The sequence below is a fragment of the Sarcophilus harrisii genome, chromosome 3 (assembly GCF_902635505.1).
Source record: "Sarcophilus harrisii chromosome 3, mSarHar1.11, whole genome shotgun sequence".
Taxonomy (NCBI): Eukaryota; Metazoa; Chordata; class Mammalia; order Dasyuromorphia; family Dasyuridae; genus Sarcophilus; species Sarcophilus harrisii.
This window is the reverse complement of record NC_045428.1, coordinates 214594579-214619222: the sequence shown is the minus strand read 5'-3', so window position 1 is coordinate 214619222 and position 24644 is coordinate 214594579. Positions and strand designations below refer to the sequence as shown.

At 33.0% G+C, this 24644-nt stretch overlaps 2 protein-coding genes across 5 annotated transcripts in view; one reads left to right on the top strand and one right to left on the bottom strand.

Moving 5' to 3' along the window:
* The window catches only part of ARSL (arylsulfatase L), a 34800-nt gene extending 20338 nt beyond the window's left edge, over positions 1–14462 (bottom strand). The window contains exons 1-5 of one of the 3 annotated variants that reach the window (XM_031959041.1): positions 14235–14462; positions 13984–14063; positions 2748–2804; positions 1516–1665; positions 876–997 (exon numbers count right to left, since the gene is read on the bottom strand). In XM_031959041.1, coding sequence (XP_031814901.1) covers positions 876–997; positions 1516–1665; positions 2748–2770 — 295 coding nt within the window. In that variant the 5' untranslated portion in view covers positions 2771–2804; positions 13984–14063; positions 14235–14462. Of the gene's footprint in view, positions 1–875; positions 998–1515; positions 1666–2747; positions 2805–10599; positions 10759–13983 lie in introns of those variants that run through there. The other 2 variants (XM_031959042.1, XM_012546118.2) reach the window with 2 other exon arrangements.
* LOC100930513 (arylsulfatase H) overlaps positions 1–24644 on the top strand; it is a 90850-nt gene that overhangs the window by 29558 nt on the left and 36648 nt on the right. The window lies entirely within an intron of this gene.

Here is a 24644-nt window from a genome sequence, read left to right as displayed (position 1 = left end):
TATTTGTATGATTATTGCAGAACAAAAATTGATGTAAATTTTTGATGAATCCAATTTATTTTTGTGAAAGTTGCTCTGCTATTGTGATGTGTTGGTATGACCTGCTATTAAGAATACACATACATATATATGTGTGTGTGTGTAGCTATGATAGATTACATTAATTAAAACATGCAGCCTAATTTCATTCTCAAATGCTCAAGGAGTTTATAAACTTTAAACACTTTCTTCACCTTCCTAGAAAAGGATAACAATGTAATTTTTATTAGAAATCAGAAGCAAAATCATCAACAGTTCCTAGAAGCAATACCCTGAGACACTGAACTGCAGTTGTGACATTATGATTTAGAACTGGAAGGGGTCTACAACTCATTTAACAGAACTTTCTCATTTTACAAATGAGGAAACAGTGTTTCAAGGAGCTTAAAAGATTTGCCCAAGTTCATACAATTAAAAAGGACTAGAGCTATGAAGCAAATCTCAATTTTCTGATGCAAAATTCACTCTTTTATTTCATACTAGTCTCTTATTCTTGTCAAAGAATGAAAAGAGTTTAAGACTGATAGATATAAAGTTTAGATGGTGATTATAGGCATGTCAAAACTAAAAATGCTTTTTTTGGGGGTAAGATTTTTCTGAGATGACAACTGAAAATATCTAATAAAAGAAAAACATATAAATTCTACATTAGAAAAATTCTATTACATATTTAATTTTATGTCAAGGCATAAGAAGTTTATTTTGATCGCAGCTTCTAAAGATGTTGATTTATCTAAATAGTCAAAAAAAAATCAGCTCCTTGATAAGAATTTTTAATAATTAAAAAAGATTAATGGGAAGTATATATGCTGTGGTAATGTAAGAAAGTTTCTAACCTGATCGAATAGGGTATCTTCCAGTTAAGAAAGCAGCTCTGCTGGGGGTACAAACGGAAGCTGCAGCTATGTGCTGAGTAAATTTTACCCCTTCTTTTGCAAGCCTGTCAATATTTGGTGTCCTAAAAAGGAAAAAAAAATATGATTGAATTCATTTTTAAAATGAAATATAAATTACATGTTTACAAAGAAAACTATTGAGCTTCATTACATTAAAAATATTTCTATCTAGTAAAAACATCTTATTTACCAGCAACCTCTTAACTAACACTTTATATATTCATGTAATAATGATTTAAGATCTTGAAGATGACAAAACTCTGAAACACTGCAATTTTTAATAGAATATCCCCATTCAAAGAAATATTAATTCAACTCAAGAATTTATCAGATTTTTAATGGATTAATGAATTTAGTAAAGCAGGCCTTCCTTTATCAGTACAGGTCTCATTCAGTTTAAAGACTGAGTAAGTGGTTTTGAGGGCTCCAAAGGAAAAAAAAAAGTTATAATTCATCTTTGAAATGTTTGTCCGTGTAGCCTTTGTAGTCTGGATACTATATAACCATTCCTTTCATCTTTTCAGTACATTATGTGTACATAAAATAAAGCAGAGAATTACATATGTTCTTTGTTCTTTACCTTATTGTATTGTTACCATAGCAACCTATGTCTCCAATACCAAGATCATCTGCTAGTAAAAGAACAATATTTGGCTTCACGTTGGCTAAACAATTTGATTTCGATGGTTTCAAAATCAGGAATGTTAGCATGGTAATGGACAGAGAGGTCCTGAAATATAAAATAAAGAAAATATAACCCAGTGTTGTGCTGGAATCAGTTCATTTCATTTCTAAAAGGCAATTATTAATTATTCAGTTTTTATTAATGATACCTCTTTAGATAGGGAAAGCAGGTATATATATATATATATATATATATATATATATATATTTGGAGATGAAAATAATTTAAAAACAAATTATATACATAAAAATAAAACACTATGAGCTTATGGCTTTAGCTATTATTTCTCAGCATGAATACAGGAATAATATAAGGTCTCTTTTCACATGGTCACATTGGTTACTGATTGGAAATTTTATTCAGAGATTTGTAAAAATATATACTCCTGGGAATTTTTTAAATAAATGATGCATAATTAGTCTTGAATATTTGTTGAACTTGATAAAAGATGGACAAATAGGAGAGGAAAAGTCACTCATTACAGTGGAATAACTAAGAGCTCTGATACCTCTCTTGACACCTTAAAGTTATCTTGTACTTTTAATATGAAAGTATTAAATAACTTAGATTTAACAAACCTGAGTCAAGGTGGAATGACTCTGCTTATTCTTGATGGGAAGATAAAAACTCAAAATCTACAGGGATAAGTGTTTTGGCAATATCTATAACTACTTAAAGACAGTATTATCTATGGACACCTTGAAATAAAGGAATAATTATGCTTTTATTGCATGTATCAACAGAGTTATTGATTGTTCTTTTTCTGCCAACACACATTGTGCCTAGGGAGCAAGGGAAGCAGCAGATTGCCACATATACCATAGAATTTAAGCAATTATGCTTTTCTAGGAAGTAGTGACATGAGAGATTAATTTTAATAGTTTTCTAATCAGTTTCCAAATATTTGTATGTCATTAGCTCTTTATACCTCCTTGTGTTTTACTTTACCTTTTATTTTTTCTGGGCCTAGGAGGCAATAATTTGAAATATATAGCCAATTCCAGATAATTGAAACATCTCTGGTGATAGAGCACTACAGAGTCAGCAATGCAATAGAAAATCATGTCAAAACATGTAAAAATAAATAAGAACAAATGTCATAATTAAGAATATTAAACTTATCTTACCAAGTATTTTTCTGATGTAGCATGCTACCTACTTTCTTGGCAGAAGAAATCAAGGTTCTGCATCAGAAACAAAACAAGCAAAAATATATAAATCACCCAGGAGATTAAAGTGAAAATGCAAAATTAGAAAGAAATTTTTGATAGGTATAATTCTATGCCTTCACTGCCAATGATTCTACCCTGTCTCACTCTCTCCCTGTACCTAAGAGCTTTATTGTAGTTCTTAGTTAAGCAGTTTTTAACTCTAGCAGAATGACAATAAAAAATGTCCTCAATGAAAACTTAAATGGAAAAGTTCAGTAAATTGAAAGAAAAAAGAAAAGGTATATGAAAAATGCTCTAAATCATTATTGATTAAAGAAATGCAAATTAAAACAAATCTGAGATAGAACCACTTCACACCTCTCAGATTGGATGATAGGAAAAGATAATGATAAATGTTGGAGGGAATGTGGGAAAACTGGGATACATTATTAATAGAGTTGTGAAATGATACAACCTTTCTGGGAAGCAATTTGAAATTATATCCCAAGGGCTATAAAACTGTCCCAGCAGTGCCATTACTAGGTCTGTATCCCAAGGAAATCATAAAGGAGGAAAAAGGACCCACATGTGCAACAATGTTTGTAGCAGCTCTTTTTTTTGGTAACAAAGATTTGGAAAATGAGTAGATGCCCTTCAATTGGGGAAGGCTGAATAAATTGTAGTATATGAAGGTAATGGAATATTATTGTTCTTTAAAAATGATGAACAAACTGATTAGAGAAAGGCCTTGAAAGATTTACATGAATTGGATGATGAGCGAAACAAGCAGAACCAGAAATACATTGTACACAATACCAGTAAGAATATGTGATGAACAACTAAATACTTGGTTCTTCTCATTGTTTCAGTGATCCAAAGCAATTCCAATAGACTTTGGATAGAAAAGGCCATCTGCACTCAGAAAAAGAACTAAGGAGACTGAATATAAATCAACACATGCTATGTTCACTTCTTTTTCTGTTTTTAAAAAATATCTCTCATGTTTTTTCCCTTTTGCTCTGATTTTTCTCTCCCAATATGATTCATAAAGCAATGTGTATACAAAATAAATTTACTAGAAAAAAAAAGAAAAAAAGAAGGAACAGTAAAGGAAAATTTCAGATTTAAAGAATTAGCTTTAAATATGAAATGAAGAGAAGAATTAAATTATGTAACATTTACATTCTATAATTGGGATTGTATTAGTGGGTAGGAAGTAAAATAAAATTCCTAGGACTTTTATTCAATTAGAAAAACCTCTTTAGGTATGATGTGATTTTAATAGACTTTGAGAAAAGCAAGTGATAGAAAGCTTCCAGTTAAGCAAAGAGTGTTTCCTGTTTTCATTCATGTTTTCATTCATTCATTTCATCCTTCTGAGCAAGTCATGAAATATGAAGTATGATGAATGAGAGAGGACATGGAAATCTACTCTGACTCCTTGTTACACTAGTCACCAACATTTCTCAAGGAAAAAACAGTCCTAACATTTACACAATTCAGTCCTAATCAATAGTGAAAGTCACAGTGAACCATTCATTCCAATGTAAATGATCAGACATAAGAAGGTGATATTCCAAAGTTCTCTTTTATGGGGTCAGTGTGATTTGTCAGTATTTAAAATATGGATGGTATGAATCTAGAATAAAACAAAATGAAATAAAACAGACAAGCAAGAAAGGGTCTTCCTCTCTTCATTGAAAAATCGGGGAAACAATAGGTGTGAAATGCCTTTTATGTTGTCAGTGTGGCTAATATGTTGGTTCTTTTTGCTGAATGACTTCCCTTCCCACTCTCCTGTCTCCTTTGTTACAAAGATGAACACCTGACTGTGTGTGTGTGTGTGGGGGGGGGGGGATATTTTAAAAAATGATGATATGTAAAAGCAAAATTCATCAACAAAAATAAAATTAAATATTTTAAAATAGCAAATCTAAAAGTCTTCCTTTTGATTCAGCAGTCCCATTCTGGGCATTTATCTTAGGAAATTCAAAAACAGAAAGGAATAGTTAATAAATAACAATTTTTCATAGACACATTTCCTGTAATAACCAAGAATGGAAAGCAAATGAGTGTCTATAAGCCAGAGAATAATTGAACAAACCATGAAAATTAAAATGAAATATTGTACCATATGAAATTATGACAGTAATTCAGCAAAACATAAGATTTAGATGAATTGATGTAAATTGATGTAAGACAGAACTGGGATAACAATACACATAATAACTATAGAAAAATAAATGAAAAGAACATTAAAAGCAAAATGAAATCTGGGATATTATAATTACCTATATAATGACACTGTCCTGTGGGACCAATAATGAAATATGGATAATACTGAATAATTGATATGATGAAATCTGTACACTTGACAGACAGATTGGGAACAACACAGGACTCAATTTGAAGGATAAGATACTGTGAAATAAAAACTTTATTCCCATTCTCTATCCAAGGCACAAATAGAGGGAAATATAAACTCTTAGAAAATGGGTGAAGAATATTTCTAAGTATCTACCAGATAATTCTGTCTTGAATCCCCCATTTTTAATTGCTATGCTCTAAGCATAAAATCAAAATCTCATATAAGGGACATCTTGATATGGAAGGATAAAGGTCTTCAGATCTTCATACATTATGTAACTCTTAATGAAGGACTCAGACTATGAATACACAAATAAATATAAAAAGTGTCACAATGCCAAAAGGATTAAGAATTACTGCCCCAGGGAGAGAGACCTGTAGTTTATTTTTCTGGGTCACTTCAAATTTTTTTTTTAACTTTCTCACTTGTATTAATTTTGTACAAGTCTCTGAGAACCAAGTAAGGACCCCAAAAGCTGTCAAAACTGCTGCTGGGGACATTAGTAAAAGTAGAAACCAAAATATCTGTGTTTGACATGCTCAGAAAGGCCATCCTTGTCAGGCTTGATTAGATAGTTAATGACAAAGAATTTAAAACTTGGAATGGAATTTTCAGATCACCTAGTCCAAAAAGTTCTATGGACTTCTTAAAAACCACAGCATTTTGATAAGTATATTTCAATATAACTGTTTTCCTTTGTAATCCTATATGTACTTTTATCTTTATTTTAATGTATTTTAAACGTTATTCTGAAAGAGGCCCATTGTTTATATTAGATCTCTAAATAGATCCATGACACATAAAATGTTAAGAATTTCTCACTGTCTGAATCTTTCTCACTGAAATTATGCTCACTGATGAACATAAGTACAACACAGTTCTCTAATCATAGTTTAAAAGCAAACAGTCTTCTGGAATGATAAATCCTGACAAAATCAAGAAGTATAGTTGAACTTAATTCTAATTTTGAGAAGATGCACACTCATATTAAAATTCTAATTCAATTTCTAATTCTAATATTGAAAAATCATGAACTAGCTTCCTTTCCTAATCACATATTGACTTGATAGGAAGCCAAGTAAATACCATGATGTCTCCATGAGGGAGGTTTCAGGTCAAGATACCCAGATTATATTATACTAGCCGGATTTAATAAGGAAGAAAGAAAACCTAGTAAGGAGAGATTTTTTTTTTTTTTTTAAGAAGCTTATAGAGCATTCTACTTCTGAAACTTAGATATAGATATAGTTTTATTCTTGAAATCTTCCTGTTCTTTGTTAGGAGAGGAGGTGAAATTCACCACATAGAGATTATGTATGATTCCAGTAATCTATGTGTGCCAGTGAAAGGATCCAGTTTTAGGCAGAATCTTAATTATAGCTTTCGAGTGGCAGAGAGTTAGACAAAAATGCACATTGAACATGGAAAAATAGAAGATTTCCCATCTTCATAGCAAATAGTGCAGATTCCAACTTTGGGACATTGAAGGAAATTGGGATATTGAAGAAGGGCATTTACTAAAGACATTCCTAAAGGAACTGATTTGACACAACAATATTAGTGGGTCCCAGGAATCATACAAAACATTGGTTCATATTGAGAAGAGACCTTTAGAGAGGATTCAAAACAGAATCACAAATTTCAGTGTTAAAAGAATTTCAGTGGCTACTGAACCTAATAAATACCTGAAAAAGAAACTCATTTAAATGATAAATGATCATAGTCTTTTCTTGAAGACCTCCAATGTAAGGGAGAATTCTTGAGGTAACCCATTCTACTTCTACATTTCTACAATTTGTAATTAAGTTTTTCCTTTTTAAATTGAGCATAAGTTGTCCTTTAGACAACTTCTGTTACCTCTGATTGTTCATAATTTTTGCCTGTGGGGCTGCAACAAAAAACCTCAATCCTTCTATGACAAGAGTTCTTCCAAAAACTTGTACACATCAATTCTTCTTTCTTAACATCTATCAATTCTTCTTCTTTCTTCAAGACATTTCTTCTCCATTTAATACCTATAGTTACTTCAACTGAACTTGATATGATATGATTTAGGGACACCCTTACCATTCTGAGTACTTTCTACATCTTAGTAAAACCTTTCCTAAAATGGAGCATTTAAAATATGTTAATGTGGTCTTACCAGATCAGAGAACAATGAGACTATTATTTCCTTATTCTTGAGTGTTGTATTTAATTCAACAACCTCATTTTAACAAAGAAGAAACTGAGGTCAGAGAATACAAGTGACTTTCACAATGCATATAATTGCATTGTGAGTAATACCGTAGTGTCAGGATAAAAACCTAGGTTCTTTAGCTCAAATTCAATTTCCCCCCGTCATTTGATGCTGTGCAACCTAGGTCACACTCTCCATTACTTTGCTTTCCAAACTAAACATTTTAGTAACATTCTCATAGCTAGTCATAGAGGTACAGTTACCTCTATGTACCTCTACGGTCTATGAATATAGACCAGTTCCTCTAGCAAACACACTAGACCGATTTTTGATAGAGAAAATCAAGAAAAAGTCAACAAGTCATCTTTTCAGGCCAGGGAGGTTCAGGGATTGAGACAGATCTTCAGACATTGGGGATTAGTCTGGCCAAAAGCAGGGCCTAAAAGAGAGCCCAGACTGGGCACCAAGAGGAAGCATCTGGGCAGGAAGAGATCCCAGAGGATCCTCAAATTAGTGCAGTAATGGGTGGCTTTTGGCAGCTCAGTATACCCTACCTAGTTCTCAGTGCGCATCTATAAACTCAGGAGATGTGTCCATAAACAGAGATAATAGAAGTGTTCCTTAATGGGTCCCACCTCTATATTTAAGCAAGAAGCAAGCTCAGAAGCAATCAATAGTGGTGTGGCTCTGATTCCATGAATAGAATTCTAGCCTACAGACCAGGATGGAAACCTGAAAGATGATAATCAGAGTAGGAGTCTCAGGCTAAAGAGGAGCCCTTCAATTCAGTTTCTAAACCTGCAGAACCTCTTGAAAAGTTATTTCTCACTGATTTGAGTAACAGTTTAGTGAAATTCCTAATTAGACATGTCAATAAACCCAGGCATGGGTCAGGAACTTACAAAGCTTGAACCACAAGTGTAGTGAGAAGACTTAGCCCTGATTAACACACTTTGGAACAACTCAAAGATTATAATAAGTCAACAGTCTGAGCTGGGAAAACAGATGGAAAAAGACAGAGTTCAGGCTATACCTTACTCATTAGAAGTGCACAGATCCTAGAACTATTACAAAATCTCATAGATTAGAGCTTATTTGACAGCTAACAATGGCACCTAGAATCTGGAACACCCAAATTCAAATCTGACCTCAGATTCTTACTAGATGTCTGATTCTATCTAGGATTCTGTAAAGTGGAATTAACACCTACCTCCTAGGGTTGTTGTCAAAATAAACCAATTTTTTAAAACAATTTTATCATTGCTAGTTTTTATTATTATTGTCATTAAATAGGAAGTCCAGGTAGACTCTTGTAGTGTTCTATGTTGTGGAACTATAGTAAATCTAGAAAAGAAATAAAATATTTAGTCGGATTTCTCTTTCGGAAGTCATTAGACTTCCCAAATTACCAATGGTAATTTTTTCACTTTTTATTGGGCAAAGTTAAAAACAATTATTCCTTGGAAATAACTAAACCTATGCTTTATATTTTTTCACTAGCTACCAAAACAGAATGTTTTAGAAATAAGAACCTAAACTTTAGGTTTCAGATTAGAAAATCTTTGAGAATGCAACCAACTAATAAAATTCATAGTTTCTTAATATTTTAGTGAAGATCAAGTGAAGATCTATGTAGGCTAACTACTTCCTCACCTTTTCCTTTCTTGCAATGCTTCTCATCCTCAGCCTCTCACAGGCTTACTATCCAGTCATTTGTATATCTCAAGGGCATTAGGAAAAATAGAACATGTATCAACTATTTTTAAATAAATTGTTTTGCTTTTGCTTAGTAACAAAGGGATTACTACTGGAGATTACAAAATGAAATGGGATTAGGAAGAGGAGGCAGTAGAGGAAGACAATATGAGAAAACAGTAGATGTAATGGAAAATAAATTAAGAAAATCAGATGAAATAGATTCATAGCCTCATTCAGCACATTTTTGGTTGTATCCTCTCACGCTTTCACTTCATATCTCTTATTTCCATTTTTTAGCAGATTTCTCAATCTTCTTTCTTCAACCCAACCAGTTTATCATCCTTCTCTATTGTTTCTGTATTATTTTATTTCCTTCTATGGCTCTTCCCTTAGCTTCCTCTCCATGATTTCTTAATCCTATTCAGGCTCCAAGATTCCAGGAATCATTCATGGAGCTTTCTTTGTATGGTACTTTAAAGCTTTACCTATAATCCACCGGATATGTTTGTTTCTAATGATTTCCCTAAGCACCATTTCTGCTTATCGCTAGTCCATCCTGAGCTTTCCTGGTCTCTCCTTGGAAGACAAAGGACTAGCTTTAATATTTGAAGACAAGAAGTATATTCTTCTTCAAGCTTATGAGAAACAGAACAAACAGCAAGGGACAGGAACTCTTGCGCACTTCATTATTGTATGGTAAACAGACTAGAATATTGGATAAAGTCAGGAAACCAGAGCTCAAATCTGGACTTAGATAATTACTAGCTGTGTGATTCTGAACAAGTCATATTTCTCTCAGCCTTATTTTCTTCATTTGTAAAATCAATGATCTCTACTGTACAATCTCATTCTAAATCTATAAGCATATTATCTGCCTTAGGAGTTTCATGTTCTATAAGAAGAAGAACACTACAAGAGTCTACCTGGACTTCCTATTTAATGACAATAATAATAAAAACTAGCAATGATAAAATTGTTTTAAAAAATTGGTTTATTTTGACAACAACCCTAATTCCCGTTTATACGGGATAAAACTAGCATAGGGAAATGTATTAATTGGCAGCCTAATAGCTTCTTCCCAAACCCTTCTTTGTAATATATTCTCTATGTTCTGAAAGAACATCTGAATTTCATGCTACAAGACAGAGACAAACTGGCACTTCAAATTCTTCCTTTTTGAGGCTACTTTGTAGCATTCACATTTGTAGCAGCAAACTTTAATATTTGCTGTCTAGTCCTTCCACTCCTCCTCTTCCCTCTCCTTGCCCCTACCACATTCCTGCCTCCAAATACTTAAATAATTCTAACACAACAAACAAGTTTGCTTACAAATTTCTTGTCAACATAAATTCTCCCCAAAGTCTCTTATTTAGAGTAATCTTTCAGCTTAAACCTGCATTTGATTTAATGACTTGAATTTATAAGAGAGTTTTATAATTTTCCCCCACTCTAGTTTTGTAACATTTCCAAAGCTTCCAAGTAACTATAAAACTGCAGTGAATTGGCTTTTCTTTCTACATGGCCTCAATGCCTGGACACAGGACACAAACAGACTGAAAAGTTACTTAGTAGATGCTAAGTACCTGTACGGGCTGCTATCACAATGTGCTATGTAGATCTGCGATGGGCTTCATTCACTCCAAAAGTTTCAGAGAAATGCAGCCACATCCCTTGCCACAATCTAAGAATTCTCTGGTGGTTTCAGCCATTGGTCAAAATAAGTCAAAGCAGCCAGGATGGGAATGCGCATGTGCACTGCTAGGTGGCCTGAGGGGAAATCATTTTTCAAAAGAACAAAGTTGGGTTGTGCCAGGCAGACCTGAGCAAAGTAAATCTCAAGTGTATTCTGTAATCCTGCTGCAATTTTTAAAAAATTCACTTCACCACAGTCTACCTCCTTTTCATATATTTATAAATAGTAACAAACAAAGATTATGAATTGCTCAGTGAAACAGTATTTCTTTCATAATTAAATACTGGTTTTAAATGTATCCTGGAATTTTCCCAGATCCTGTGTACAGCATGTCTGGCTTTTCCCCAAAACTGAAAAGCATTGCACACAAACTGCTTCCTTTAAATGAACTGGCAAATAACTACTCTTTAATTTCAGATTTTCTCTTTTTCCTGGCATATGATGTTAGAAAACAAGAGAAAGTATAAGTACTCAGAAAGTGGAAGTTCATGGCAGATTTTATTGAAACACAAACACACACACACACACACACACAAACCAGCTTCTTTATTCACTTCTCAAGAGGATGATTTGATGTATTTGAACAGGTCCTAAATTTCAGATACTTTGAAAAGAAAATGCTAGTTTTCTAAATGATGCTATATAAACTGCTAGATAATTAATCAAAAGATAATAACTAGATCATTTTTTAAAATTATAAAGCAACACTATTTCTCTTTTTACTTCATAAAGCTCTTTTCCTGTTATTTTATGGCAAAGTGCCATCTCTTGTTCAGTGATGACTGAGAAAATCTGGCACTATTGAGATGAATAGCAGTCAATTGCCACTTTAGGATGTTAGGTTCTTATACAATTCCAAATACCACCCTCTCAGAAAGCTCCAGATTATTCATTCAGACAATATAGCCTTTACTGTAACTACGGGCATCAAATATCTGGAAAAGTTCCTGGAGGAATGTAATAAGATCCCAGAAATGTTATCTTCCCCTCCCTGACTCTTCTCCACATACCTATGACCAGCAGCCAACTTGAATAACTGAGTCAATGGGATAGTCAGTGATCACCCTTATCATTCAAATTATGCCTAGTCCATGGGCTATACTCCTAAATGTTTGCCTAGAGCCTCTTGTTAAGTGCCATTAGGAATCTGATAGAAGAAGCAGTGTGATAGATATAGTGGAAGGGAATGTTACAGTTAGAACTGAGAGGACCTAAGATGGTAAAGTTCTTCACAAATATTATCTCATTTGACCTTCACAACAATCTACGATGCAGATGCTATTACTTTTATAGATGAGTATATTGAAAGAGAGATTAAAGGACTTGTCCAGGCTCACACACATAAAAACGTATTAATCTAATTTTGGACACTTCTAATTGTTAGCATTTTTTCCTTTATGTTATGTTTAAATCTGTCTTTTCTTCTTTCTCTCTTTCTCTCTCTCTCTCTCTCTCTCTCTCTCTCTCTCTCTCTCTCTCTCTCTTTCTTTCTTTTTTTCTTTCTCCCATTGATACTAGTGTTACCTTCTGCAGCCAAGCAAAATTAATCTAATATTTTAAGATTATAATTTTTCAAATACTTGAGTTCAAATCTGACCTCAAATGTTTACTATCTAATTGACTCTGGGCAAGTCATTTAAGTCTGCTTGCCTCAGTTTCCTCATCTATAAGATTATCGGGAAAAGGAAATGATAAGACACTGTGTTATCTTTGCCAAGAAAACCTCTAATGGGGTCACAAGTAGTCAGAACTGAACTGAGTCAGAAACAATAACAACATTCAATTCTAGGCCCAGTGGCCCAGGTCATTCTCTATCTTTCCCATAGAAAATATATGCTGAATAACTTAAAATAATTGAGTAACTAATGCAATGATGTCAAGCTTAAATGAGAGGTATTTTGGATTAGATAAACATGTTAACTTTATCTACATTGCATTGTAATTTTATATATTGGAAAGTATTGTTAAACTTGTTAAACATTCCTCAATTATATTTCAATCTGTTTCATTTACTCTAATGAATTTGATATCTTAAAGGGTTCCCCTTCCAACTACATGTCATAATATGGACACTATACATTATGTACTATGCATTTTTTTTATATGAGTGAATATGAGAATATTCTAGCTGTCTAGAGGCACAGTGGATAGGGTGGTGGGCTTATAGTTAGAAAACCTGAGTCAAAATTCAGTCTAGTCACTACCTCTGGAACTTAGGGTTCCAAGACCCTTTCTATCAGGTCTGCTCTGTCCTTATAAGATTAAAAAATATTTTCATTAATGGAGAAGAGTCAAAGTCCTTCTTTCTATTGTCGATTTTCATCTTTCTACCCATATTAAGCAGAAGTGCTTGCACTTCCTTGTTCTTTCTCTTGCCCAAACAAAACTAATAAAATTCTTATTAATGCTTCTAACATTTATTATAGCAAGCCATAACTCATCCTGGATTTTGACTTTGTTACTATTTTGTTGTTGTAATTGTTCTAAAATTAGTAATAAGTAAATTAATCAATAAATAAGTAGAATTAGTAATAAGTAAACAAATAAGTAATAAGTAAACAATTAAAAATTAGTAATAAGAAAAACAAAAACTCAACAAGAGGAATAATTTTGGTACAATGCTGGAATGCATGACTATGATAAACAGTTTCTTCCACATCACAAATCAGCAGCATACATGTTGTCAACCAAAAGAATAATAGAAACAAAAAGAAAGAAAAGGAAAGAAGTCATCACAGAAAAAACAGTTACAGAAAAACAAATAGATATGATAAGGAAAGGAGCCAAGACAACAAAAGTTTCCAATAGAATGAATAAGTAAAAGCAGGTAAAAGAAAAGAATCTCCATAAGGGAAAACCATTTCAAAAGTAACAGAATTCTAGAAGAGAAAATGGAAAAACTGCAAACATTTTCAGTGTGGCTGGGAATGGTAGGAAATCACTCAAAAATATATATAAAGGAAGATCAAGTTACTATGTTAGAAAAAAATAGATACAAGAAGAGGAACCTATACAGCAGGGATCATTAACCTTCTTTTGGTTGTCATGGAACCCTTTGGTGAAATCTATGTGCCCTTTTCAGAATAACATTTTAACTGCACAAAATTAAGATTAATTCTATTACAAAGGAAAATTTATATTGGAATATTTCAATATGGTTTTGAACATATATATGAATCTCTTAGCAGAAGTGGAACAAGATAAATAAGACAAACTTAAAATAAACAAGGAATATGTTTTAAATAAAAAAAAAGATTATTGTTTCAACACTCACCTTGTAAAAGGCTTAAGAATTTAGTGAAGATTTCATAGAAGAGGAACAAATATAGGAACAAAGTGCCGAGGGAAAAGATACTAAGGAAAAAAGGTATACAATGAAGAGAGTTAATAATCTATCCAAGGGGGGTCTCAGATCACATGGTTGAGGAAAGGGGGCAGGGCTGGAATAAGATAAGGGAGGAATCAGTCTCAGGTGAATGTGGATCACAGAAAGGAGAGCAGGGTCTGGACAGAGGCATAGCTTACTCTTCCACAGCCCACAATTTTTCACCACTCAGAAGAACTGAAGAAAATCTGGTGTGAATCAATAGGCATTGATTTGGGGTTGGTATCCCAGGACTCAGCAGATAATGGGATACTCCTTGTCTCAGCTTGATTTCGTAGTATCTCTATTCTGTTTCATATTGTCCAGGTTCTACAGTCAGGCAGCAATGTGGAGAGGAGGCTCTGCCCTCTGAGGGAGTGAGATTTCCTTTACATGCTCTTGGGGAGTAGGGAGGAACTGGGCCTCTTCCCCTGTGCTTCAAGAGTTTTAGTCTCCTCCTGTGAAGGGCTATTGAAACTCAAATTTGTCCTTCCTTTATTATATAAATTCAGTTTACTTAGTTTGAATTTTTCTTTTATGTGGTTTTGCTTCACTGTAGGAAATGTATTTTGTGGATATTTTTCTATGCTATTTTTTGTTTTCATCAGTACAAAAACAAAATTTATTAATTAAAAATAAAAAACACATCCAAGTGAAATAAACAGAGGCCCTTTTTATACCTAAATAAAATAAATGTGATCATACATAAAACTTAACATACTGTTGTCTATAAATTGTTTAATGATATAAAAATTAATTTGATGAGAGAAATACCATATTTGTTTTTGGGTCTTTTTTTGCATGTTTGGGGATAATATTAAATTTATAATTATCCTTGCTTTTACATAATAATGAATATACTGTTTCAAGAGTACTTTCTCATTTTCCATCTTTTCATGTTTCTTTGTGTTCTGCACATTAACCAGATATCCTTGAGGATATTTAGGTGGTACAAGGGATGCAATGCAGGCCTAGAGTCAGGAAGATTACTCTTCCAGAGTTCAAAACTGACCTCAGATACTAACTATATGTATAACTCTGGGCAAATCAGCTAACTCTGTTTACCTCAGCTTCCTTATCTGTAAAATGAACTGGAGAAGGAAATGGCAAGCCAATCCAGTATCTCTACCAAGGAAACTCCAAATAAGGTCATGAAGAGTTGGATACAACTGAATATAACCACACATTCATATACTATAATTTGTTCAGACATTTTCCAATAATCAGAAATTATGCTTTCTGATTCTTGTGAATCAGAAGTGTATTGTGAGTGTTTTTGTACATGTAACTTTTTTCTTCCTTTTTAGATAGTAGTCTCAAGACATATTCCTATCAAGGAAGGCATGAACAGCTTTACGATTATTCTTATAAAAGCATACTATTTTCTAAAAATATTGCAATTCAGAATCCTACCAGCAGCATAAAGATGCCCTTGTTTTTCTACAGGCCAAGCAACATTACATTTTATCCCTGATTCTATTTTTACCACTATTTTGTAGTCATCCTTAGTTATCTACCCATGTTTCCATTTTTATACACAATTTCTTTAAATTTCATATGGTTAATGATATTGTTCATCAGCTATATTGATGCTAACTATTTGCCTCTTTGTCTCAGAGAGACAGGAGGATAGTGATGCTATTTGAGTGGTCTAAATCCCTGGCGGTCTAGAAGTTAGTGGCTATAAGAGAGTTATCAAGAATCCCCTTTAAATCGGCCGCAGGTTCTAGGAGTGAAAGAATTCACTCATTCCTGAATATTAATTGCAAAATGAAAGTTTATTGTTAGATAGAAATCAGTTTACCCAGAGACTGACTTCTATAGTGGCAGATCTATGGAAAATAGAGTTTTGCACTGAGAATGCAGTTCTCAGGGGACAGAAAATCCTGGCAGCTGAGTACCTACTGAGGTCCTTCTGCAAAGACCTTAGTTGATGGAAGCTCATTATATTGGTTGTCATGGTGGGGGTTGGGAAGCCGGAGCGGATCAGAACCAGTGGGAATTGGGAGAGCCCAAGTTGGCTCAGATCCAGTGGGGGCTGGGACAAGCTCAGATCTCCTATTGGAATTCAAAGGGATGCTTTTGACCAGGATTTGTGAATCAAAAGCCCTGGCATCCAGGAAAGACAACTTTGTCTGGGGAAGATAGACCTCAGCCAGGAGGGGCTGGGAATCTGAAAGGAATCACAGATCAATCTGAAAAGAATCACAGATCAATAGGAAATACAGTTTCTTAAAGGGACTCCAACCTGCTTCAATAGGATAGGATGTTTGTAGATAGATTGAAGAAGATAGTGGAGAGGAAGCTACAGAGATTCAAAAGAAAAAAATGAGTATGTGATTGATGGGGGAAAAATATAAAGCACATAAAAGGAGGTAAAGGAAAAGGAAAAGAGAGAGATAATAACTTTTGATACAAGAAGTTGACATTTTGAGATGTAGAATTGTTTATATTTGATAGCCTTTATTTCATAATGGTAGAATGTGAGATCATTCATGTGACTGAAAGATTTGTGGCTCAAATAGAGAGAAAAAAGGTCCAAAACAATTTCCATAAAGGATATAAAGGAGACTCAAAAAGGGTTTGAGGATTTTGAGGCTTTTTTTGACAAAAGTTTTTAAAAAGATAGCATTCTTTAAACTTTTTTTTTTTAACCTGGAATCTTAGTTAGCTTAGATGGTTGAATCAAAACAGGAAAATCTGTGAATTCACACTGATGGGATTCTGATTGTTATCTGTAGCCCACCTCAGCCCAAACTTGTCTCCAGCCCTGAGCCCTACAGAAATAACTATTAATGGGTCCCACTAGAACAAGGAGCAGGCCAGCATATTCTGTAACCACATCATCATGTTACCATAAAACATAACACAGAAACCAGCCAATAAGAAAGTAACACCAACAGGATACAGAACAGGATATTGGACTGCAAACCTCAATAAGTCTTTCCTGTGACATGACACCTACCCAGGTCCCTTTCTTTGTTGTTCTTGGGTAAATCTATGCTAGTTATAATACCATTACTGTATATTAATACCCCCCTAAGTGGGCTTTTCTGTATGCATTCTGGGTAATGACATGCATAGCTTCCATCTAGGCTTTAGGACCTCCCCATGTTAGCAAACTCCTTTTATAACCTCAAAATTCATGTCTTGTGGTATAATCAGCACCGTTTACTCTTTAAAAATCCCTATCTTGCTTTGATATGCTGCTGACTCCTTCAGGGAGCTTGGCCTGCCCACAAAGTACATAAAAATCTTGTTAAAATGCCTTTGCTTATACTATATAATTGTCCAAGATTACTGCAGTAAAATTGAAATTTTAATCCAAATTTCTGGACTCTAAAATATTTCATCTTCTACTCTATATCACCTACAATGTGAGAAATGAATATTGCTCTTATATGTTTAATAATTGATTGTTGAATCAGGAGCAAGGTTTTTCTCTTTTTCTACTTCCTTATCTAGAAACCAATCAATGTGTGAAATCTATCTTAAAGATTTACCCACCCCAAGATCTAATCAGAAAGTAAAAGAAATTCTAAGGGCTAATAAATAGTTCTGTTTCTGTTTACTCATTGTGTTTACTCAGATGGGTGGAGAAGTGTTGGTTCTTCCTTTTGCCAAGATAAGTGATAGCCTCAATAACATTATTCTTGGGTAGGAGAATATTATGGAACTAACTTTTAGGAACATCCATTTGGCATCTCAATTAAATCTGCATCATCAACCTCATTTTTTGTCTTACTTCATTCATTTAGCTCATTTCTAAAAATTATATTCTTGTCCTTTTTATGAGAAAGATTCTTCTTTGTAACTCCTTTCAAAAAAATATCTCACCCTTGGCTCCCTGACAGAAATGCCAATTCACAGAACTAAGGCAGTTTGATATAATGAATAGAAAGCTGGATTTGGAATTGTGAAGATTTTGCATTTGAAAATTGATTTGGTTTTTTGCTGGTCATGTAACTTTGATTTTCAGTTATCTCAGTTGTAAAACAAAGTGGTCAAACTAAATGTCTAAGGTATCTTTCAGGTCTAAATCTATGATCCAATGACTTGGGTACTATTTTTTTCAGTTAATCTCACTAATAAAATCTTACTCTTCACTTTCAATTCCTGTGATTCAGTCCTCAATACATGCTGTCAGACTTTTTAAATGCTATTTTTGTTTATCTCCTTTTATTGCAATTAGTATTAACAGATTTCAATGGAATTTTCAAGTATACAAAATGTTTTTTTTTCCCTGCAGAGATGTTAAAAGACAGGCCTCATATGTATTTTTATTTTTATAGACTTTATAAGGATCCCACTTATGATCCTTAGATCATATCTTCAAGAGATGATGGAATGTAATTATTCTCAATTTTTTTTTATTTTGTAGATGAGGAAACTGAAAATTTATGATAGAGTGTATTAAAGAAAGCCATGAATTTTGAATCAGAGGACTTGAGTTCAAATCTCGGATCCATTACTTACTACCCGTGTAATATTTGGTATCGCTTTTCTTATTTATAAAATGAAGGATTTAAACAATATAATTTTTAGCTCTAGTACTATATGAATTGTCCAAGGTTACTATAGTAAAATTTCCAAAATTTCTGGACTCTATTTCATCTACTACTCCATACCAGCTATAATGCAAGAAATGAATATTGTTCTCATGCTTAATAACTGATTATTGAATCAGGACCAAGGTTTTTCTCTTTTTCTACTTCCTTATCCAGAAACCAATTAGCGTGGGAAATCTCTCTTAAAGATTTATCCAGGATCTAATCAGAGAGTAAAAGAAATTCTAAGTTTGGGCTAATAGGTATATTTCTATACAATGTGTTTACTCATATAAAGGTGAAGAAGTGTTGGTTCTTCCTTTTGCCAAGAAGGATGATAAGGAAATTGATGTCTCTTTGATCAAGATTTGGGTGACCCAAGTCACATGCCTCAAGAACTTCATTTTTTTCTTCAAAATGCCCTCCCATTTTGTTAATCAATCAGAGTTGATTGGTATCTCTCAGGAACATCTACTCTTTGAAGGGCATATGAAATGGCTGGAGTCCACCATCATGAGAGGTCCTTGGTCTAAGAGAGATGGCTAAATACCATCCCTTTAAGGAAAGTGCCATCTGTATCCAGAGCGAGAACTATGAAGATTGAATGTGGATCAAAGCATAGCATTTTCACCTTTTTGTTGTTGTTGTTTGCTTCTTTTTTTTCTCTCATGATTTTTTTTTTCACTTTTGATCTGATTTTTTTGTGGAGCATGATGAATATGGAAATATGTTTAATAGAAATGCACATATTTAACCTATATTGGATGACTTGCTGGCCCTATCAATAAAATGACAAAGGTACTAAGAAACTTTCTCTTAAACCTTTAAAATTGCTATAATAGGAAGCATTGTGGAACAGTGAAAAAAATTCTGGCTCTGAAGTCAGAGAACCTGGGTTCAAATCCCATCCCTGACACAACTTTTATGAAATTGGGTAAGTAACTTCTCTGAGCTTCAGGTTATTCATCTGAAGGACTTAGACTAGATGATCTCTCAGGTCTCTTTCCATTCCAGACCTACCATCTTATGATTCTTTGAACACATAATTGGTAGATCCACACAAATCCAGATTTCTGGAATCCATGAAGAATGCTAAATATTGAATCGAATTGAATTCTAGTTATGATATCTTAAAATATGCTAAGTTAAAGACTAACTTCCTGAAAATTCATTGATTAAATTCTCTCATTAGTTCATCCCAATCTGGTTTTCAGGTAGCCAAAATGGGCATTAATGAATAGCTGGCTAGTTTCTTGTATCATGTGAGAAATCATAAAGCTTTATTGAAAATGTGATGACGAATAAAGATGTGTTTATTGGTTTCCATAATTGGTAGGGTATGCTTATGTTCCTTCATGGAATTCTCTGTAAAAGTTATTGGGTATATATGAGGAACACATATCCTTTTGTTGAAACTGTGCTTGATGAGGGGGGAAAATCACCAAAAAAATTCCAAATTGAATCAAACAACATATATGTTTTCAATTGTTTGAGGGAAATTTTAAAAATATAATTAGGATTTTCAAGAAAAATTAAATCAAAATCAAAGTATTGAATTCTAAAGGGAACATAGGCTATCAAAAGGGGAGGATTTGCTTTATCTAATCTTATTCAAATTTGCTTGTGTAAGAAGTTGATTAATTTAAAAATAATTGTCTCAGATTAAATCAGTGCATTGCTCAAGTCACAAAGCTATTAAATGTCTGAGGCCAGAGTTAAACTCAGGTATTCCTGACTTTATGTCTGAGACTATATATACTATATTACTTAGCTGCTCAAATAAATATTAACTGTTTAACAGTTTCCTGTTATCCATCAGTATTGAATTTAGAGAACATTATAAAGGAGATTAGCATATAATCTTCATTGTTTGAGTTGATTAATTCTAAAATCTATTTCTTACAGATTATATGTTGTATTAACCTCCAAAGCTTAATGATTTGACCACAGTGGATAACATATTCTGACTTATAGTCAAGATCTCTACTATACTAATTTGAGCTCTCAAGATAATAGTTAACTGTTGACAGTTTCTGTATCTCTTAGCCTTTAAAATTATAATGATATTCTGTTGATTTCTCATATTCTAAAATCTGTACTAAGTTGTTGTTACTAACCCTCAAAGTTAATGATTTGCAGATCTCACAGTGAAGATAATCTGCTTAGTAAAGATCTCAATTTGACTCAGATGTTTGTAGCTAGTACATTGGGCAAGTCATTAAATTTATTGTCTGCCTTTCCTCACATGATCTGGATATGCCTCTCCTCTCTGTGAAGTTCAGAATAAGGAATTTATAAGAAGATTAACATGGAGTAGTCTTTACAATAGAGCTAAATCTGATCTTTGCTTTACATATCTTCTGACAATAGAATAAGGTACTAAGAAGAGTTCAGGGTGTAAATATATGATCTTTTTAAATTACTCACAAGACAAAATGATATTACAGAGTTAAAATGTAGTATGCAACAATAAAACCAAGCTAAAAGGATAAAATTCAGTTGAAATAAATACAAATTCTATACTTGGTTTTAAAAAAATCAACTTTCCAAGTATAGAAAAATACTCTTTCTACTCATTAAATATCTTTTAATTAGAGTACCTCTTGGTTCTGTACATGGAATTCTTATTTAGGTATGGGTTGGACTACATAGAATATTTATAGTGATGTTGTCTAAAATATAGGAATCATGAAAATAAAATAGAGGACAAAATAAATAAAGGATGGATGGCTGTACTTTATTATAATGAGTGACTCCAGAATCTAGAATAGATGAAAATGAATCTAGAACAAAGGTGATAGATTAGATGGGTAACAAAAAGTGGTAATAATCAAGGTAATAATCAAGAAGTAAGGATAAGGATGAAGAATAGCATTATGAGAAGTAGCTCAATGTTACCAAAAGATTAAAAAAAAAAGATTTGTTGTTAGCCACAGCACCAATGGCTCTTCCATTAGGGAAGAACTTCCATGTTTTTGCTTCTAATTTCAAATACCTTTCACTCTACATTCTCCTTTCCAAAGTTAACCATTTCATCTCTAATATTAATCCTATCCATCCCACTTCTTCTCTTTGTTCACAATCTTTCAATTACCCTTTTAACTCCGGAATTTCAGTTTCCTCTCCCCACTGGCTCTTGCCAGTCAATAAGATTCAAATCCCATAGATATCTCATTCTGTTCAAGGTATCTATTAGAGAAAAACCATTGACATTTCTGAATGGATAAAATATCATATGCTTATTTTTCCCTCTATAAAAATCTATTCAAGAATAACATACACATTCAATAGAAAATTTCTGATGTACAATTGAGAGAGGATCATGTTGTAATTCACAAATTACCTATAGCATAATGCACCTCTATAGCTATGCAATTGATGGAGAAATGTGAAGAATGCAAGATCCTATTATGTTTATTGTCACCTGAAAATAATGGATTCAGTATAATTTGCTATCTTATTAATTATAATTAGCAATTATATAGCATTTGTATGTATTGTCTCTTGATAAAAACAACTCTCATTCACAAGGTATTTCAATACATATCACAAAACAAGACCAAAAATAAAGACTAAGGAATTTTGCTTATCCTGACTCCGGCTGATTCTGAGGTGTCTGCGGTACTAGTGTGGTTGTCATATGCCCCTACTAACTTCTCTATCAATTTTCCTTTTTTTTGCCTCACTTGTATGAGATAATTGCTACTTTTTATCTCTGTCTACACAGTTAAATTTTTTAATTTTTTTCTAGAATCACCCAATCATACTCCGCTAAGCCCAAGACTTTCTTTCAAACTACGTAAGTAAAAATGATAATTATAACAGAACTGATAGTATTTCCACATATAAGAAGTAAATTATTTGACCTTATTAGGTCCCTTATAACTGATCCTTAATATTTATATTTCTTCTGGATTTTATATGTCAAAATTTCCCTTAAGTTCTGCTGTCTTTATCATAAAAAAACCTGAAAGTCTTTCAGTTTGTTAAATTTCAGTTTTTCTCCCATTCAAGATTATACCTAGCTTTGCTGGATAAATTACCCTCAATTGTAACCCCAGATCTTTTTCTCTACAAAATACAGTATTCTAGTACCTATGGTTCTTCAACATAGAGGTGCTAATCCCTTAAGATAGTTCCAAAACATTAAAATTTTTTTCTTGTTTCTTTCAGTGTTTTCTCTTTAATCTGGGAGCTTTGAAATTTGGCTATAAAATTCCTGTAAGTTTTTCTCCTCAGATCTTTTCCAGGTGGAAAAGATTTTATTTTTCTGTTTCTTCTTTGTCTTCTTGTTCTAGAACTTCACAGGGCAATTTTCCTTGATAACTTTTTATAATGTTTTATCAAGATTCATTTTTTTGTATCATAATTTTCAGGCAGTTTGAATATTCTTATATTATTTCTCCTCAATCTGTTCTCCAACACAATGTGTTGTTTCACAATCTCTTTTTTTTTTATTCTTTTGATTTTGTTTTATTTTCCTTTGTGTCTTAGAATGCCCTTAGTTTCCTTTGTCCAATTATAGTTTTCAAGGAATTATTATTTTAGATCTTTGAGTCTCTATTTCAAGTTTCTGACTTTCTTTTCATATTTTTTAAACATTTTCTTGGATTACTCCTCTTTTCAAATTATCAATCTCTCTTATTAGGTTTATAAAATTTTATTTAAGTTCTAAAATATCTTTTTGGGCTTGACACAATTTGACCTTTCTCATAGAAAGAGTTGCTTTTTAAAAACTATATTATCTTTCTCTGATTATGAATATTATTCTTCTATATCTCCATAGTAGCTATCTGTGGTTGAGCTCTTTCTCCTTTGTTTATTCATTTTTATTTTATTTCTTAGCAGCTTTTAGTATGATCAAATTCAAGTCAGGAAAGTCAAGTCTTTTTTTCCCTCTCTTCTCTACTTCATGACCTCTGTCTCACCTGTGATTTTACTTCCTATAGTCCCCCTATAGTATGACTGCAAACTACAACTGTCCTCTATTCCTTGGAACTGAAACTAGGGACTCTGTTCTTCAGCTGATATTTACAGGTAGCAGAGGTCCTACTCCTTTGCTACTGCGCTCACCGGATAGATGGTATCTCCTTCTTCTGGGAGCAGAAGCACAGCCTACCTCTGTTCACCAGAGCTGTGTCTCTTGATGTCTCTGTGTCTCTTATAGTGTCACTACAGTGGAAAGTCCTTCAATTTTCTATGTTGTCATCTGAACCCAGTATTGTCAGAGAGATGAAAGTTTCTAAAGCTGCCCCAGGACTTGTTTGCTGATTTTACAGAGCTTGCCTGGAGGTGTTTGCATTTCACACAATCTAAACTTCCCGCCCTGAAGATCAGATTTTCTTGCCATCTTCTTAAACTGTTTTAGCAGAACAACTGCTTTAGGTTGACTTTTCTTTATTTCTCCTGCTGTACATTCCCTCTGAGGCAAAATTTGAAGAACCAGATGTTTTCTGACCTACTCTGCAATCTTTCCCGAATCCTATGAATGAGGTTTTTAATGTTCTCAAGTTCACTATCACCATTACTTATCAAGTGTGAAACATCCTTTCAGATATCTTAGTATAACAGCTAATACAAAGCCAAAGAACAATAATGATGATATCTCTGAGAAGACAAACCCTGTTAAATAGGTTCTATATATAAACTAGATCAGGCTATAGTTCCAACTATTTAAAACGCACAATGTATTAATTTTTAAAGAGAAGATTTATATGTCATCGAAGTAACACAGAAAACTCAGCAAATTATGAAAAACATTATGAAACAAAAGTCCAAAGAAATACAATATCAAGTCTCCTTATACAATGTACTAATTTTTAGAGATTTACATGTATATGTCTTAGTTATTAGAGAAAACAGTTTGATTCTGTTGCTTTCTCAATTTTTACTATTTGATTAGAAAATATTTATATCTTATTAACTTTGTCTAAATCCCTCCTTAAGAGGATATTATTTCTATATGACTAAATAATATGACCCCAAATAACTCATATGTTTCTTAATTTATCTAACTAAGAACTA